The sequence below is a fragment of the Maylandia zebra genome, linkage group LG13 (genome assembly GCF_041146795.1).
Source record: "Maylandia zebra isolate NMK-2024a linkage group LG13, Mzebra_GT3a, whole genome shotgun sequence".
Lineage (NCBI taxonomy): Eukaryota > Metazoa > Chordata > Actinopteri > Cichliformes > Cichlidae > Maylandia > Maylandia zebra.
In genome coordinates this window covers 22,091,828-22,108,626 of record NC_135179.1, presented here as the reverse complement: position 1 = coordinate 22,108,626, position 16,799 = coordinate 22,091,828, and the positions used below count along the sequence as shown (strand labels likewise).

Below are 16,799 nucleotides of genomic sequence, written 5' to 3'. Positions count from 1 at the left end.
AAAAGATATATATAAAACTAGTAAACTTCACTTTTAGTATGCGTTAGTGCTCTAGTCTGAAATCAATAACTTCATAATGCTGTGTTATGCCAAGCTGGTATATCCAAGTCTGCCATTATGCCACTGTTTTCCAAAAGCTATTAGAAATACATCAGTAATCCCCACAACATTCCCAGAGTGATAGATCCCCCCACTATGATGAATGAGGGCACTTTAATACACAGCTGTTAAAGAAAATCATTACATCAATTTTTAATTTCATTTTTGGAATACCATCCACATCAGTCTCACCATTTAATAAGAAATTAGGTCAGAAATAAAAACAATAAATAAATATCAGCCCATTAACTCTTTCAGATTTAGAAAGTATAAACTAAGCAATCTTTAAATGTTTCCACACAGAGCTCTAAGGTTTTTATACATTCATATGCTTTAAAATCAAAATGTGTTTCCCATCCTGCTTTTTCCCCCCATTAATTTTCTTCTGCTTGTCCATTTCAGGTTTGCAGGTAGGGGGTTGGCTGGAGCCTATCCCAGCTGGCATAGGGCAAGAGGAAGGGTACATGCTGGACAGGTCACCATTCTACTGCAGAGCCAACACAGAGAGACAGGCTGCCATTCATTCTCACATTCATGCCTATTAGGCCAATTTAGAACCTCAAATTAATCTAACCCTGTGGATGTTTTTGGAGTGTGGGAGGAAGCCGGAGTGTAGGGAGTGAACACGGGGAGATGGATGTGAAACTTCCTGCTGTGGGGCGACAATGCTAACCACCATTCCATGCCATCCTATGTTTGCTATATAATATGTCGGGGCATCTTTTATCATATTTGTCATAATGCTCCAAATGTCAGAGAGTGACAGAACTGGACTGCAGGCAGACTGAGTGCAGAGCCTTTCTTTTGTAAGAAGTAAAATGTACTTTGACATTATCCTCCTAAAAGAATAAAGGCCTTCAATGGAAAAGATGCCAGCTATCTTGCGCCAAATATACATATCATTCAACATTACTGCGTGCGATGTGCACAAATGCACGCCATCTTTGCTGATCTGGCCTCTGACCTGTGTAAGCCTGACAGTCTTTCTTTCCTTTAGCTTGCAAGATATAGGGCATGTTTCCTTGTGTCAACACTCGATGCCTTGCCTTTGCAACATTTTCAATCAAATCAATAATTTAATCAAGTAACTTGTGTTAATAAAATAAATTCATGTGAAATTTTAATGAAATTAATGTTAGAAGAAAAGGAGTGAATGTTGCCACATCAAGGATGACTTTCAACCCAGCAGCCTCTGCTTGCCTTTCATGTTGGCTGCTGTTTTATTAATGTATTCGGAATGCATATGAGGAAGCCTGTTGAAATATCCTGAGGTGCTCTAATGGTATCCGAAGAGACCATAAGCATAACTGATTTAAAAGTATAATGTGAAAATCAAAAGTCATTGCGGAAATGGGACATATAGATGTAGTGGGGCTGAACAGCATGAATGATGAGGCTATTACTTTATAACATCTGCTCTTTCAATTACCATTGGAAAAGAGATAAATGCTGAGAGGGGTTAATAGATAAGCAAAGCTCACCAGTTCACCCCAAGCTTAATATGATAGCTTCCTCACAATAGAACAGAGAGGTGTTTTTATATTGCAGAAATTCTTCAGTGTCAGCTTACACAAATGTAATAAGATAAAGTTAAGAGAAATACTAATGAAACTGCAGGTGAGAAGAAATCCGACTCAGGAATGGAGGATTAAAGTCAACTTTAAATAGCTTTTCATTAGCTTTAATGCAAAAACGAGTCTGTGCATCAAAAGGGTAATTTTACAATTTTCATGTGTAAATAGGACAGTGAGACAACTGTAGGCGTAATTATGGGACTGGCCCTTTTAATCCCAAAGAAATAATGAGCATCCCCTGAGAAAACATTGAACCTAAAAAGGAATTAAACAATGTGTTCTCTTTATTCTAGTACCAAACAGTTGCTAAGATCCAACATTTGAATTGTTAACAGGTAAAACAAATTTTCCAAAAATAAGTCTTGTCTCTCCTGAAAGTCTGTGTTCAAAAGCCAATTCTTACTGACCTTTGAAGTTCTTTTTTCTATGATGGACACATCAATTTGGTCCAGTATCTTGCCCAAGGACAATTCAACAACAATCAACTTTCCAATTAGTAGACGACTAAATAGATGCATTCATCTATCCTTTCCAATTGTAGACCTCTGTTACTCTTGTTTCTGGCACTCTGTGGTGCATTTTAGTGTCTGTCAGTTGATTGTCTCAGTTTTACAATGCAACAGCTATTGGAGCACTACAGCTGTATCTTTCTTTTAAAATAAGCCCAACTGTCAAGCTCGTGGTGTTAAAAACAAGAGGAAAGTGACAACTTTTCTTCTATCAGCTAACCAATAGAAGCAAGGAACAGAAAGATCATTTCAGGTGAAGACGCATATACAAGACTGAAGGATACCAGCTGTGTCCTTTTTACTTGTTTTTGAGGAAAAACACATTTTCGTTGCTTTATGATGGACAGTTAAAAAAAATACAAAAATTGTGAAGTGTACACAATTCTGGTTCATCCAAAGAAAAGCAGATATTCTAGTTTATTCTCTTAACACTCACGTTTTGCATGTTTTAGCTTTGTTGAGTGCATGAAATAACCTCATTTGCAAAGACTCGTTAACTTAATCCTTCTAAATATAGACAAAACTGCACTGCACCGACGGGAGGATCTGTATCTTTTTCCATCTCTCTTTTTCCTCCATTTCACTCACAGATACCCACGTCTGGAGGAAAAGACTGCAGTCGGTGTTAAATCTGCTGACTGCACTATCACTTCACTATCAGTGACTGCCCCCACTTCAGCTCCCCCAGAGGCGGCTGAATTAATATGTGACTGAGGCTTACACAATTATGGCATTTCAGTTCGGTTCAGCGGTAGAACAAAGCTGTGCCGGGACTGCAAAAGTGGCAAAGGGCGCTAGTCATTTTGCAGCAGGACATTTAATTGGTCTCTGTGTTTTAATTTGAAGGAATGGAGGCATTAAATGAAGCGCTGTGATTATAAAATCTGTCTAATGTTGGCTGTCAGATGAACAACAAAGCAAAAACCTATGTTTATCTGGTCAGCCTGTTAATCAGCAGAGCGCAGGAAGAAAAAGATGAGAGCAAGGAAGGAAGGAAGGAGGAGAGGAGGGATGACTGAGATTCTGTTTCATGTAGTGTCTCTGCACAGTTGCAGCGCTGCTTGGGAATCACTCCCTCCGACTGCGTGTAACATGTTGTCCTCGTTATATTAAGAGGACTCCCGCAGAACTTCCTTTCCCTAGCAGCACTGTTTCCAGAGAGGTTAGGGAAAGAAAGAGACCAAAGATATCAAAAGTAAATAAATAATTAAAAGCACAGTAAGGAGTAAGGTGATAGTGTCCCCATGAAAGGAAAATGGGAATAGCACCAGAGAGATCTAATGAGAGTCTCTGTTCTCTCATCAGTGTTATTGCTTTTGCTCCTTCTGAGAAGTCTGTAGAGATGTTTATATGGATAATGTTGTTTTAAGCCGTTTGCTTTTCATGATCTTCCTTCAATCCTCAGTTGACTGGTGCAGAATAAATGAGCGACTCGCAGCAGCATCAGATGGTATATTATTCTGACAGCCATAATAAGTAATGTCCATCGAGAGCCGCTGCTACAACCTGGCAGTGTCTTAAAACAATATATTGGAAGGAGTTTTAATTCCCAGTGCTTCTGCTGGCAATAACAGCAGATTATGTTTTACCATGTGTTCACAAAACCAAAGCAGCACATGACATTTAAGATTTTTCAAATACAATATTTTTTTTTTACATTTTCACCAGAACATCTTCTCTGAGTTTCACCTGTCATGACAATCAGCAGTAAAAGTATACTCTGTCAAGACTCTACTACACAACTTTGCAATTTAGCAATGCCACTACCCAGCCAGTGAATATAGTTTTAGAGGACAACATGCTTTGTGTTTCAACTTTTAGTCATACTGCATACATGACTCAAACATCATCTTGTCATCGCCCAGAAAAGGCTGAAATAGTGAAAGAAATTCTTTCAGAGGCAGATTTATTTCTTATTGCACACTTCTGCTCACTTGCAGCTGTGTGCTGCTTCTCACTGAGGTTAATATTCTTACAAGATTGCTACTTTTCTGTGCATAAACACACATCCGAGAAGTGGCCATTCCCAGTACAGGACTTGTAATTGCCAGCTCTTAATAAGATAAGATAAGATAAGATAAGATAAGATAAGATAAGATAAGATAAGATAAGATAAGATAAGATAAGATAAGATAAGATAAGATAAGATAAGATAACCTTTATTAGTCCCACACGTGGGAAATTTGTTTTGTCACAGCAGGAAGTGGACAGTGCAAAAGTTATGAGGCAAAAATTAGAATACAATAAGAATAAATACAGTACACAACTGTACAGAATAGAATAAAATAAAATACTATATACAGTAGAATAAAATAAAATAAATATACAATAAGATAAAAATAGAATACAAATACAAATACTATATACAACTGAGTAAAAATACAACGATGACAGAAAGGATTATTGCACTTAGTATTATTGCATATGTATGGATGTGTGTGCTTGATCAGTTAAAGTCTTTATTATGGAGTCTGACAGCAGTGGGGAGGAAAGACCTGCGAAATCTCTCCGTCCCACACCGTGGGTGCCGCAGTCTCCCACTGAAGGAGCTGCTCAGTGCTGTCACAGTCTGCTGCATGGGGTGGGAGATGTTGTCCAACAGGGATGACAGCTTAGCCGCCGTTCTCCTGTCACTCACCACCTCCACTGGGTCCAGAGGGCATCCTAGAACAGAGCTGGCCCTTCGGATCACCCTGTTCAGTCTCTTCCTGTCCCCAGCAGAGATGCTGCCGCCCCAGCAGACCACGCCATAAAAGATAGCAGAAGCCACAACAGAGTCATAGAATTTCTTCAGGAGTGGGCCCTCCACTCCAAACGACCTGAGTCTCCGCAGCAGGTACAGCCTGCTCTGCCCTTTCCTGTAGAGGGCGTCTGAGTTATGAGTCCAGTCCAGTCTATTGTTCAGATGAACACCAAGGTACCTGTAGCTGTCCACAGCCTCAATGTCCATACCTTGGATGTTCAGTGGTTGCAGTGGAGAATGCTTGTGCCTGCGGAAGTCTACCACCAGTTCCTTGGTTTTACTGGCGTTGATCTGGAGGTAGTTCAGCTGGCACCAGTCCACAAAGTCTTGGGTCAGACCTCTGTACTCCTTGTCGTCCCCATCAGTGATGAGGCCGACTATTGCAGAGTCATCAGAGAACTTCTGCAGGAAGCACTGGGTGGAATTGTGGGAGAAGTCTGCAGTGTAGATGGTGAAGAGGAACGGAGCCAGAACCGTTCCCTGTGGGGCCCCCGTACTGCAGACGACCCTGTCCGACACACAGCCCTGAGTCCTCACATACTGTGGTCGGTCGGTGAGGTAGTCCAGGATCCAGGTAGTGAGGTGATGGTCCACTCCAGAGTTCACCAGCTTGTCCTTTAGAACCGAGGGAAGAATGGTGTTGAAGGCACTGGAGAAATCAAAGAACATGATTCTCACAGTGCTTCCAGCGGTCTCCAGGTGAGCGAGGGAATGAGGTGGGTGTTCCCTTTTGCAGCCCCAGCTCATGATTTACGCAGATGAGGTGGGAGTATTTTACGCCATAAATCCTGCCTGACGTAGCCTCACAACCATTAATCACTGAGGGCAGAATAAGATGTAACTGTCGTGGTCTTTGATTCGTGATGAGCATTTGTAAAGTGTTTTTGTTCATTTGTTGTTTTATTGTTTCTTTGGCCATATCTCTCTATTCTTCCTCCTCGTTTTTTTGCACCAGCTTTTTTAAAATGTGTAAAGCTCTTTTTTTGTTGGTTAGAAATTCAGCCTCCAGTATCCTGCATCTGAGTCCTCTCTTCTTTGAAACAACAGTAAGGTTTTATTTTTTATTTTTTTACCCTCATGGCTGCACTACTTTGCCACTTTATTTCCTAAAAGACTTGACACAGCTCAGACATGCGTGCTTGCAAAAATGTCATTCAGAAAGAGCCCTTTAAGAGGATTTCTGTGCTCAGACTGTAAATACTTTATGAATCTTATGTCTGTTTATACGTTTTGCTCTCTGGCTCTTGTAGTGGCTCTTAGCGTTCCATAACGATCAGAGGGGAGAAAACACTTGGCAACATAAAACGCGCTTTAGCATCTACGGAAACTCAACATGTCAGCTGTAGCTGCTCTGCACTGTTGCATCAGGCTGATTAGCGTGCCTGCTGGGCAAACAGCCACTGTGGACAGAGCTGGCAGGTGCTACAGGAATGTAGTACCCTAGATGGGACTGAAGATTAACTGAGTCAGCAGTTTTGCTTTTTTAGTATTTTCTAGTTCCCTTTTTATGTTCCAAATTATATTTCCATTCCATTCGCCTGTTTCTACATCAGCAGCAGAGATTCTGTCTAATACTTTCATACAAGCTTAACAATAGGCCATCATATTAGCCCTCTTATGCCACTTTGGGTGGGATTAAAGGGCATCCTTAAAGATGCTTTGAGACCACTGGTAGGCTATACTGCTTATACAGCAATCAGAACACAAGTATAAGTTACTTATACTTCGTGATAGTTTAAACTTCTGCTTATCAATTTAACATGCTGCTATGTCTTACTGGGACTATCATCCTTGTTGAGGTTATTAGACAACACCTGCTGTTAAAAAATGGAAAGAAAAGAGAATGAAAAAAAGCTTTGTTTGCTTCAGGAAATTTCTGCTCCTGTTAATTAGTTGCTTTTTTAGTAGACCGCTGCTTCCTGGAGTGCTGAAAGTTACTGAGGAAAGAGATGAGTTTTCTCCAGAGTGCAAAAGATCTTTAATTATGTACTACTTCTAACGTAACCCTGCATTCATCGTGCTAAAAGTCGCCCTGTTAATTATGTTCCCACATTCTTCCTATATAAAAGGTGGTATAGCCTACATCACATGGCACCACGTCTTTATGATGGCATGGCAATTGAATCCTGTTTACTCATTGATTAGTGTCAATTCTAAGTGAAGTGAAAATGCTCCTCAAAACATCCTCTGTGTAAGGTTTCATAATAGTATCTTAATTAGATGCTTTCTATCACCCACACACCATATGCCAAAAAGTCTTTTGTGGGTGGATGTTTGTTTGTCTTGAATGCGTAAGGCCATCCTTATTTTTTGGTGGTTGCAGCAGTATTTATTTGCACTTTGACAGAAACAGCAGTATACGCAGGTAGACATTTTAATACATCATCATAATCTGGAACAATATGGCCACGTAGATGGTAATATTTCATCTGAATCATTCTGCTGAAACAAGACTCGTGACTGTGCTCATTCCTCATCTGCTTTAAGAGTACAGACCTTGCTTTTATATTGATCAAAGTGTGTAAAATTTAGAGAGCAACCTAAAACCGTCAATCAAAATGTGTCAAACAAGATGTTAGGAAATATAGTTTATGAATCCTGAATATATTTAATGCCATATTAGAGTTACATTGTAAGAATCGTATATAGAAGCTATTATGAGGCTTTCAGTATTATGCTGCTCTCTGCTGGTGGTAAATGACTAGTGCAGGTTAGAGACAACAGATAAACAAAACTACAATACTAATCTGCACTCATGCAGAAAGCCTAATTTCCTGCATCGTCAGGCATTTTTGACTGCTGACTAAAAGAATGATTTAATGAGGCCCTAAAGAAACCTACTCTCAATAGGAATGCCTTAATCTTTAGGCTACTTCTGCCCACATATAACCCATGCCATAAATAATAGCAAGGTCCTGTTTTATCTTTATTTTATATCCTTAGGGAGATGCTTATTGCTTTCTGCTTAATGCTTATTCTATCTTTTATGGGTCACATAACCATAACAAGTGCTCTCAAAGTTCATGACCGGGAACAAAGGGAATTGCTTTTCTATTTTAATTTAGATACAGATCCATTTTCTCATCCATTATCACTTTGGTCTCATTCAAACATTTTGGCATTTACATTTGGCCTAAATATATTAAAGCCAGACCTATCTAATACATTTTTATAGGTCTATTTTCTATTTAATGGGTCTATTTAAAAAAAATTCTTTAGCACTACATAAGTAAGTAGGCAAGGGTACATTAAGAGCAACAGGCTAGCTCAAAGTCCTTTTGTGAGAGCCCATAATGCTTATTCAAACTCAAGAGTTATTTTTAAATATTCAGAGTGAAAAAAAAACATGTATTTACTTGTGTCTTCATACCATACTTTTCTCATATAGCGCATCTATGGAAGCAAATATGTAAGAGTGCTGCAACAGTCATGAAAAAGAGAAAATCTCAGCAGACAAGTTGTTCACTACCTTCAAGTATGAGCATGGCTATAGTGGGCTGACTGGGTGGTCCTAATGTGGGTTAGTCCATGCAAGGCACACAACACTTTTGCCATTTGGGTCCCCTTTATGGGTTTTCAGCCAACATCATGACTGTGAGCATGCTCTGGGAAGCCCACTTATTGGGCTGCTCCTCTGGGACCACACCTATGTCTACTGCCCAAAAGGTTATGTTTGCTGGAGTACACCTGCCAAAGAGCAGCTAGATCCCCACACATGAACAAGCATAAGCCTAAGTATATCTAAACATTGTGTTTCAAACTGTGTATGCATGTTGTACATGTGCAGATGTAGTTGTTTTCTTTGCACTAATTTTACATCCCATTCTGATTACTCTCTGATAGCAAAGGAATATCTGGAGCTCTTGGATTCAGTAACCCTTGCAGAACTACTTCATGTGACAAATAAGAAATGTAATTCTCATATCATTTACTGTTTCTTTACCTCAACATTTTATAAACACAACAAAGACAGTGGTTTGTTCCAATAAATGACAGTGCCGAGTGTCTACATGACAAACAGTGTAATTTGTACTTATCCGCCTGGAAATAAAGTTTAAAGAGAAAAAAGAAAAAGACCTCTGGGCGCCAACAGCATGGCCAACAACAAAAGTCGTGTTTGGGTCACGTGATTCCCACATTATAGTATGCTAACTCATCATTGGACGAGGCTCTTGTCCACGCCCACAACACCCCGTGCGTGTTTCCCGCGAACGACTTGCGTTTGCGCCGTGAAGCTAGCTATACGGTAGCTGGTGTAGAAAGGTTGGGGGTGGTTGTCGTTGGAGTTATTTAAAATACAAACACAGGGAAACAGACTTTCAACTCGCACACATGGCGAAGCAAAGCTCGCTCTTTAATTTCTTCACCAAGTCTCCGCCGCTAGTCGCAAAACCGAAGCCGAGTCCCTCCCCGGAGGAAGCAGACCTGCCTTGCTCTATAGAGAAGTCCAACTCCTCTCCGAAAGAGCAAGCACAACAGACTCCGCAGCAGACAAAAGACACCAACAAAGCTAAGAAGGAAAGTAAGTCCAAGCCAGCGAGCGGAGGATTCAAGAAACTCTTTGGCGACAAGGCCCAAACAACCAAAGAAAGGTGAGTGAGTTTGGGAGCCGTGTAGTTGCTGGAGTCGGGTTTCGTACAGTTTTCCTTCCCTCTGCTAAAATTGTTTGCAGGCCCCCAGAAACACCAGCGTAAGTTCTCTTTTTAAATTAACGTATTAAGACCGCTTAAAATGAGAGCTGACAGAAAATAAATAAAGAAAATGTAGCGTGACCTTTCCTTTGTGCTACGGACACGTGAAATTGGGGGTGACTCGAGCAGAACAATGCTGGCTGTTGGGTCAAATCAATGCTAATGCCTGTATTTGTCAAAGTGGAGGGTGTGTGGACTTATCACTATCTTCTGCCATAGTTTAGACTGTTTGGGCCATCTCAAGTGGGCACCACACCCCTACCCACGATAGGGGGAGATGATTTTTGACATGTGGCCGTGTGTGCTTTTAAGATAAAAGGATTTGCAAAACCGACTTATCACAAGTGAATTGCAACTGCTTTTGTCTTTCCTGCACCTCTGTTTTACTATTTTAAACTGATTATTATATTTAAGAGGGGCTTGTTGGACTAATAAAGGTCCAAGCTGGTGTTGTGGTGTTGCTTTTCCACTCCATTCAAGAGATCGACTGTAACACACAATGAGTCACGTTTAAAGTTAATTTTACAGCATTGAAAGATGTGTGAAAGTGTCTTTGCTCTTCTTATCCTCAGCAGCCCTCCATGCTTATTCAGTGCTGGTGCCCTTGTGTGGGCAAAAATGGAAGGGTACCCCTGGTGGCCGTGTATGGTGGTACCCCAGCCTCTGACTGGGCAGGAGATGAGGGGCCATGGTCGTGACCAGCGCATACACGTTCATTTCTTTGATGAACCTCCAACAAGAGGATGGGTCAGCTCTAATAGAGTCAGAGAGTACCAAGGTTGGTTGTTCCTAGTTGGAAGTGCATCAGTGGCTTGCATCCATTTTGGGGCCATTGTTTGCTGTCTGCTCAGAGTAAGCTGGAATTTCTTTGTATGATTTGCACAGGCTCTGACAGCAGTGATGCTAAACCTGGAGGAGTCTACTTCTGTGGCAAACCTGTAATCCGTCGTGCAATGGAGCTGGCTGATGGAGTTATGTTTGACAGCCCAGAAAAAAGATTAAAGATACCTCTCTGCACGGACCCATCTGATGCAGAAGAGGATGATGATGAAGAAATGGAGGTTACCCGATAATTTCTGAATATAATATTTCACCAGTGTGGTCATGAAGTCTAAATTCTCCTGTAATATTAAAAGTAATGTTATTCCCAGGGCAGCAGCCTTAGTCGCATGGTGTAATTATCAGCTTATCATTACTGGTCAGTAATGCAAGTTTTTTTTTAAATTTGTATTTTATTCTTTTTTTCCAGCTTGATAGCTTAGTAGTGACTGATGAAGAGGGCAGTGATGAGTATGAAAACAAAAGCGAAGCCCTGAAGCCATCCAAAGTCAGTACACGTTTATTCTGTGCGTTAATGGAAAAAGGAAGCAAGGCCAAGCGCCGTCGCATTATTGCGGCCTCAGATAGTGACGGATCCGATGAGGAGTTCAAACCAGAAGACGCTGCGTCAAGCAGTGAGGATGAAGAGGACCGACGGAAGGAAAGCTGTGGAGAGAAAGAAGAGAGCACCGAAAAGTCAGATGTGGAAAGCCCCATCAAGCCTGCCAAGCGCAAACGTCCTGCAGAAAAGTCGGCTAAAACAAAAGCAAAGACACCTACTGCTCCATCTGTTGCACCTAAAAGAGCTCCAGCAGCAGTTGCAACTGACACAAAATCTCGTTTGTCAGCCTTCTCTGCTCCCGAGAGCTTTGAGAGCCAGGCGACTGGATCAGGCTCCACTGCAGGGGCAGTTTGGGATCATGAGAAACTGGAGTGGTTGCAGGATGGCAAGAGAAAAGACGGCAAACGGCGGCGACAGACAGATGATGACTATGATCCTAGCACCTTGTATGTGCCAAATGACTTTATGAATCAAATCACTCCTGGTATACGTCGGTGGTGGCAGCTCAAATCTGAGATGTTTGATACAGTGATTTTCTACAAGGTGGGAAAGTTTTATGAGCTCTACCACATGGATGCTGTGATTGGAGTCAACGAGCTGGGACTGACATTCATGAAGGGGACTTGGGCGCACTCTGGTTTTCCAGAGATTGGCTTTGGACGTTTCTCAGATGTACTGGTGCAGAAAGGCTACAAAGTGGCTCGTGTTGAGCAGACAGAGACCCCAGAGATGATGGAAGCGCGCTGTAAGACAATGCTCAAGCCCACTAAATTAGACCGTGTAGTGAAAAGAGAAGTGTGCAGGATTATCACACGTGGTACCCAAACCTACAGTGTGTTGGATGGTGCTCCTTCAGAAAGCCAGAGCAAGTTCCTTCTGAGTTTGAAAGAAAAGGCTGAAGAAGAAAGCTCCGGCCGCTGCCGCACATATGGAGTCTGTTTTATTGATACATCAGTCGGTTGTTTTCATGTCGGTCAGTTCTCAGACGATCGTCACTGCTCACGCCTGCGTACGCTCATAGCACACTATGCTCCCGCTGAGGTGCTCTTTGAGAAAGGAAACCCATCTGTTGAAACTCGCAAAATACTCAAAGCCTCTCTGTCCTCTGCTCTGCAGGAAGGACTTAACGCAGGAACACAGTTCTGGGATGCTCAGAAGACTCTGAAAACCCTCTCAGAAGAAGATTATTTTAAAGAGGCAACTGGCAAGGAGGAAGGGACTGGGAGCAGCTTTCTCCCCGCTCTTCTAAAAGAGATGACATCTGAGAGTGATTCACTGTGCCTTACTCCTAAGGAGGGCTATGAACTAGCACTGTCTGCTTTGGGTGGATGCATTTTCTACCTGAAGAAATGCTTGGTGGACCAAGAGCTGCTCTCCATGGCTAACTTTGAAGAATATGTCCCAGTTGATGTTGAGGTGGAGAAAGCTGCAGGACCCGCCAGTTTCTTTGCCAAGACTCGTCAGCGTATGGTGCTTGATGGAGTGACTCTGGCAAACTTGGAAATCTTTCAGAATGGATCAGGAGGAACAGAAGGGACACTGCTGGAGCGTTTGGACACCTGCTCTACTCCGTTTGGAAAGAGGCTTTTGAAGCAGTGGCTCTGCGCTCCTCTGTGTAACCCCACATCTATCAGGGACAGACTGGATGCAGTGGAGGACCTGATGGGAGTTCAAGCCCAGGCTACTGAGGTTTCAGACCTTCTAAAAAAACTTCCAGATTTAGAGCGCCTGCTGAGCAAAATCCACAGTATCGGGACACCTCTGAAGAGCCAGGACCACCCTGACAGCAGAGCAGTTCTCTATGAGGATGTGACCTACAGCAAGCGCAAGATAGCAGTCTTCCTCTCAGCACTGGAAGGTTTCAAAACGATGCAGGACATTGTTTCTCTCTTTGCTCCAGTTTCAGGCGAGTTTCGTTCCACGTTGCTTTGTCGAGTTATCAGCCTGAATAGCGAAAAGAACGGCCTCTTTCCCGACCTCTCTGGTGAACTCAAACGCTGGGACACTGCCTTTGACCACCAGAAAGCCCGCACTACTGGAGTAATAACCCCCAAAGCTGGCTTTGACCCGGAGTACGACCAGGCTCTGACTGGAATCAAGAACTGTGAACGAGAGCTGCAGGATTACCTGGACAAACAGAAGAAGAGACTTGGCTGTAAAAGCATGTGCTTCTGGGGAACTGGGAAAAATCGCTATCAGATGGAGGTTCCTGACAGCGTCTTGGAGAAGAATATCCCCGACGAGTATGAGTTAAAGTCTACAAAGAAAGGCTGGAAGCGTTATGTGACAAAGAAGACTGAACGGATGTTCTCAGAGCTGCAAGGATTTGAGGAGAAGAGAGATGCTGCACTCAAAGACTGCATGAGGATGCTCTTCTATAACTTTGACAAGAACTACAGTGACTGGAAGACTGCTGTGGAGTGCATGGCAGTGCTTGGTAACAATCCTTTTGTTTTTTTTGTTTTTTTTAATTAAAAAGCTTCTTTTTTTTTTCATCTTCTCGATATGTAATTTGTGTTGTTTTCACTACACCGGTCTGTTCTCAGTACATTTCCTGCAGATGTTACAGAGAAACTGTCATACTGTGTTTTTTAAATAATGATGTTGCACCAGTCTGAGGGCTTGTTAGAAGTAAGTTCATTTATTTCACAGCTTGGCTAAGTCTCTGTTTCAGGGAAATTCTGTGTTGATGTTTGCAGTTATTTAGATTATTGCATAGTTTTTGATTTCTGAAAGTGTTTGTACCACTGGGACACGTCCAGCCACAGATTTGGTTTTATTGTAGCAAAGCAGACCTATAAGACGTGCATTTAATATGCGCTTTTTTTTTTTAGTTCTTAAATGTAAATAATTAAATGTTCAGTACTTCTTTTTTATTTATGTCCTTTTTTTTTTTGTCCCCAGATGTGCTGCTGGCCTTTTCTCGCTACAGCCAGGGCGGCGACGGGCCTATGGCCAGGCCAGAGGTCGTGCTTCCCGAGGATGATGCCCAGGTTGCAGCCTTCATCGACCTCAAGGGATCCCGTCATCCCTGTGTCACCAAGACCTTTTTTGGCGACGACTTCATTCCTAATGACATCTTCATTGGCTGCCCTGGCACCGGTGAAAATAGTGAAGATGACAGTCTGGCCTCTTGCATCCTCGTCACAGGGCCAAACATGGGTGGAAAGTCTACTCTAATGAGACAAGTGGGTATTTTTGACTATATGTATAAATGTATACATACAATTTCATACGTTTTTTTTCCACAGTCTACATAGACGGTGTATTTGCAGTCTCAGTTGGTCCATATTAAGATATCGTGCTGCTCCTGTTGTACAGTGTGGACTCGTGATCATTCTTGCCCAGCTGGGTTGCTACATTCCAGCTGAGAGCCTCCGCTTCACACCAGTTGACAGGGTCTTCACTCGGCTGGGCGCCTCAGATCGTATCATGGCTGGTAACATCAGAGACTCTTAACATATTAGGAATAATGATCTGAGCTTGTGCTTCATGAGCTGAGCGTGTATTTTCAACTCTGTGCTCTACAGGAGAAAGCACCTTCTTTGTGGAGCTGAGTGAGACTGCCAGCATCCTGCGCCATGCCACTAAACACTCACTTGTGCTTTTGGATGAATTGGGTAAGCATTTATTTAGTTTGCTTATTAAAGCTTATTCACATGATTGGTGGATAGCATAGACTGTATTCTCAGCACAATATTGTTGTGGTGTAATCACTGAGCTGTGAACTGCTTGCAGGAAGGGGCACAGCCACATATGATGGCACAGCAATCGCCAGCGCTGTTGTAAAGGAGCTTGCTGAGAAGATCTGCTGTCGCACTCTCTTCTCTACACATTACCACTCCCTGGTGGAGGACTATGCCAACAACCCTGCCGTGCGTTTGGGCCACATGGTGAGTACAGCAATGCTAATCACACTTGATACTCGACAATGCAAGGTCATTTAGGACTGTAATAAAAAGACAAATTTATATACCAATTAAATAGTACATTTTGCAAGGAAATGAATCCTGAAATAAATAAATGAGGCTATATTTTTATACATTAATGTCAAATACAACGCTTAAATGATAAGCAAATTATTGCATTCTGTTTTTAATTTAAATTCTTCACAGTTCACAGTACACACATGTACAAGACAAATGAAAGCAAAAACTTTTAGTGCGAGACAATGAATTGAGCAGTTTGTGGCTACATCTGCTCTTCAAGCACAGCTGCATGCCTGGAGCCCTAGCCGCAACTGGCAGCTTCCTGCTCTTAACATTTTGCTGTTTTAGTAACATGGTGCAAAAAATTGTAAGGTTTATTGTAGGGTCTACCTTACAATATAAAGCCCCTTGAGGCAACTGCTGTTGTGATTCGTCACTGTATAAATAAACTGAAGAAATAAAGAAATTTTGAACTCACCAGAATTTGATCGTTTCAAATTGTGCACGGCAAGTTTCACACAATTGCTCAGACACCGATATTTACGGTTTGTTAGTCTGTGTTACTTTAGTGTATTGTATATAATGTGCACTATGGTGGCATTACTGTAAACAGCTTTGGTATGCGAATTTCTGTTATGAAACATCAGGTTGAGCCTTTTAGTTGTCAAGGCATGACAACTGAGGGAGGGATAGGACCTAGAAAATGAAGTCATAAATTGGATGAAGGTCTCATTTAGTTCTTATCAACTCATTAGCAAAAGTGTTTAGTCGGGTCATAAAGGAGGATGGCAGCTCATTTCGGACTTTTTACCACCAAAATTGCCTCCTGCTGTTCATTAGGGGGAACAGCAGGAGGCAATGATTTATTTTTCAAACCCGGAGGATTTACTAGGGTTTTTTTTTTTTTTTCTTTAATGCAGTTGGTTTGTGGGTTTTAAGTATCATGTTTCCCTTTCGCCCCCTCCTTCAGGCGTGCATGGTGGAGAATGAGTGTGAGGATCAAAGTCAAGAGACCATCACTTTCCTCTACAAGTTCATAACGGGTGCGTGTCCTAAGAGTTATGGATTCAATGCTGCTCGACTCGCCAACCTACCAGAGGAAGTTATCCAGTCAGGACACAGGAAGGCCAGAGAGTTTGAGACAAGCACCGTCAATCTCAGACTTTTCAAGTACGTATTATTGTTTCGCATCAGTTATTCTGCAGATACTACAGTGACACACAATGCTGATCTGTTAAAGTCAGAGCATGGTTACTTATGTTCCCTCCTGTCCCCTCATGTAGGAAGCTGTGCCAGTTTGCTGAGGATGCTACACTGGACAGCACCCGTTTCACTTCCCTCATTCAACTGCTCAGTACTCTGTAAAATGTTGTTAAAAGTTCAATGCATTTTTTGTTTTGTTTTCTTGTCATTAAAAAAAAACACTACTGAATTGATCTAATAAAGTTTATTTTTAAAAAATGACAATGTTTCATCTAGGAAATTAAACCCTTTTAATTCACGCTAGCGCCTACATAACGGTTATTGAATACTTCACAATATATTAAGTCTAGATGTTATGATACATGCATACATTTCAGTCTGTATGAGAACCCACAATCACCAGTACACATGAATTGGGGGAAGGGGGCAATAAAACCAATAAAGCGCTGTATATAGATACTTGTCTCAGCTTCAGTAGAGTAAAAGCCTCTTTAAATTCTCCAGCAACATTGGCAATGGAAAAACACATCAAAACTTATGCTTTCATAAGAGTGCTCTTTCATTTGGAGGACAAAGGAAGCCAGAATTTGTATCCTAATGGGCTGTTAAACAGCATCCGTGCCTGCGATGGTAGTGAAAATGACACCTGTGTCAGGATTACCTACTGAAC

General features: G+C 41.9%; 1 protein-coding gene across 2 annotated transcripts; it reads left to right on the top strand.

Moving 5' to 3' along the window:
- The first annotated feature begins 9,115 nt into the window (after positions 1–9,115).
- On the top strand, positions 9,116–16,352 carry msh6 (mutS homolog 6 (E. coli)). Of its 2 annotated transcripts, none has more exons than XM_004556041.6 (10): positions 9,116–9,517; positions 10,192–10,394; positions 10,502–10,677; positions 10,866–13,434; positions 13,902–14,185; positions 14,319–14,436; positions 14,528–14,617; positions 14,736–14,890; positions 15,897–16,096; positions 16,210–16,352. In XM_004556041.6, exons 1-10 carry the CDS (start codon positions 9,258–9,260, stop codon positions 16,289–16,291), a joined length of 4,137 nt encoding a protein of 1,378 aa, XP_004556098.2. In that variant the 5' UTR covers positions 9,116–9,257; the 3' UTR covers positions 16,292–16,352. The 2 variants fall into 2 exon arrangements, with proteins under 2 accessions (XP_004556098.2, XP_004556097.2); XM_004556040.6 differs by having other exon boundaries at positions 10,189–10,394.
- The last annotated feature ends 447 nt before the right edge of the window (positions 16,353–16,799 follow it).

Bases quoted from the DNA above. Each gene is read 5' to 3' on its own strand.
- msh6 (XM_004556040.6), top strand. From the start codon at position 9,258: ATGGCGAAGCAAAGCTCGCTCTTTAATTTCTTCACCAAGTCTCCGCCG. The intron at 9,518-10,188 runs GTGAGTGAGTTT...TCTTATCCTCAG, and splicing joins GCCCAAACAACCAAAGAAAG to CAGCCCTCCATGCTTATTCA. The intron at 14,891-15,896 runs GTGAGTACAGCA...CCCCTCCTTCAG, and splicing joins CCGTGCGTTTGGGCCACATG to GCGTGCATGGTGGAGAATGA.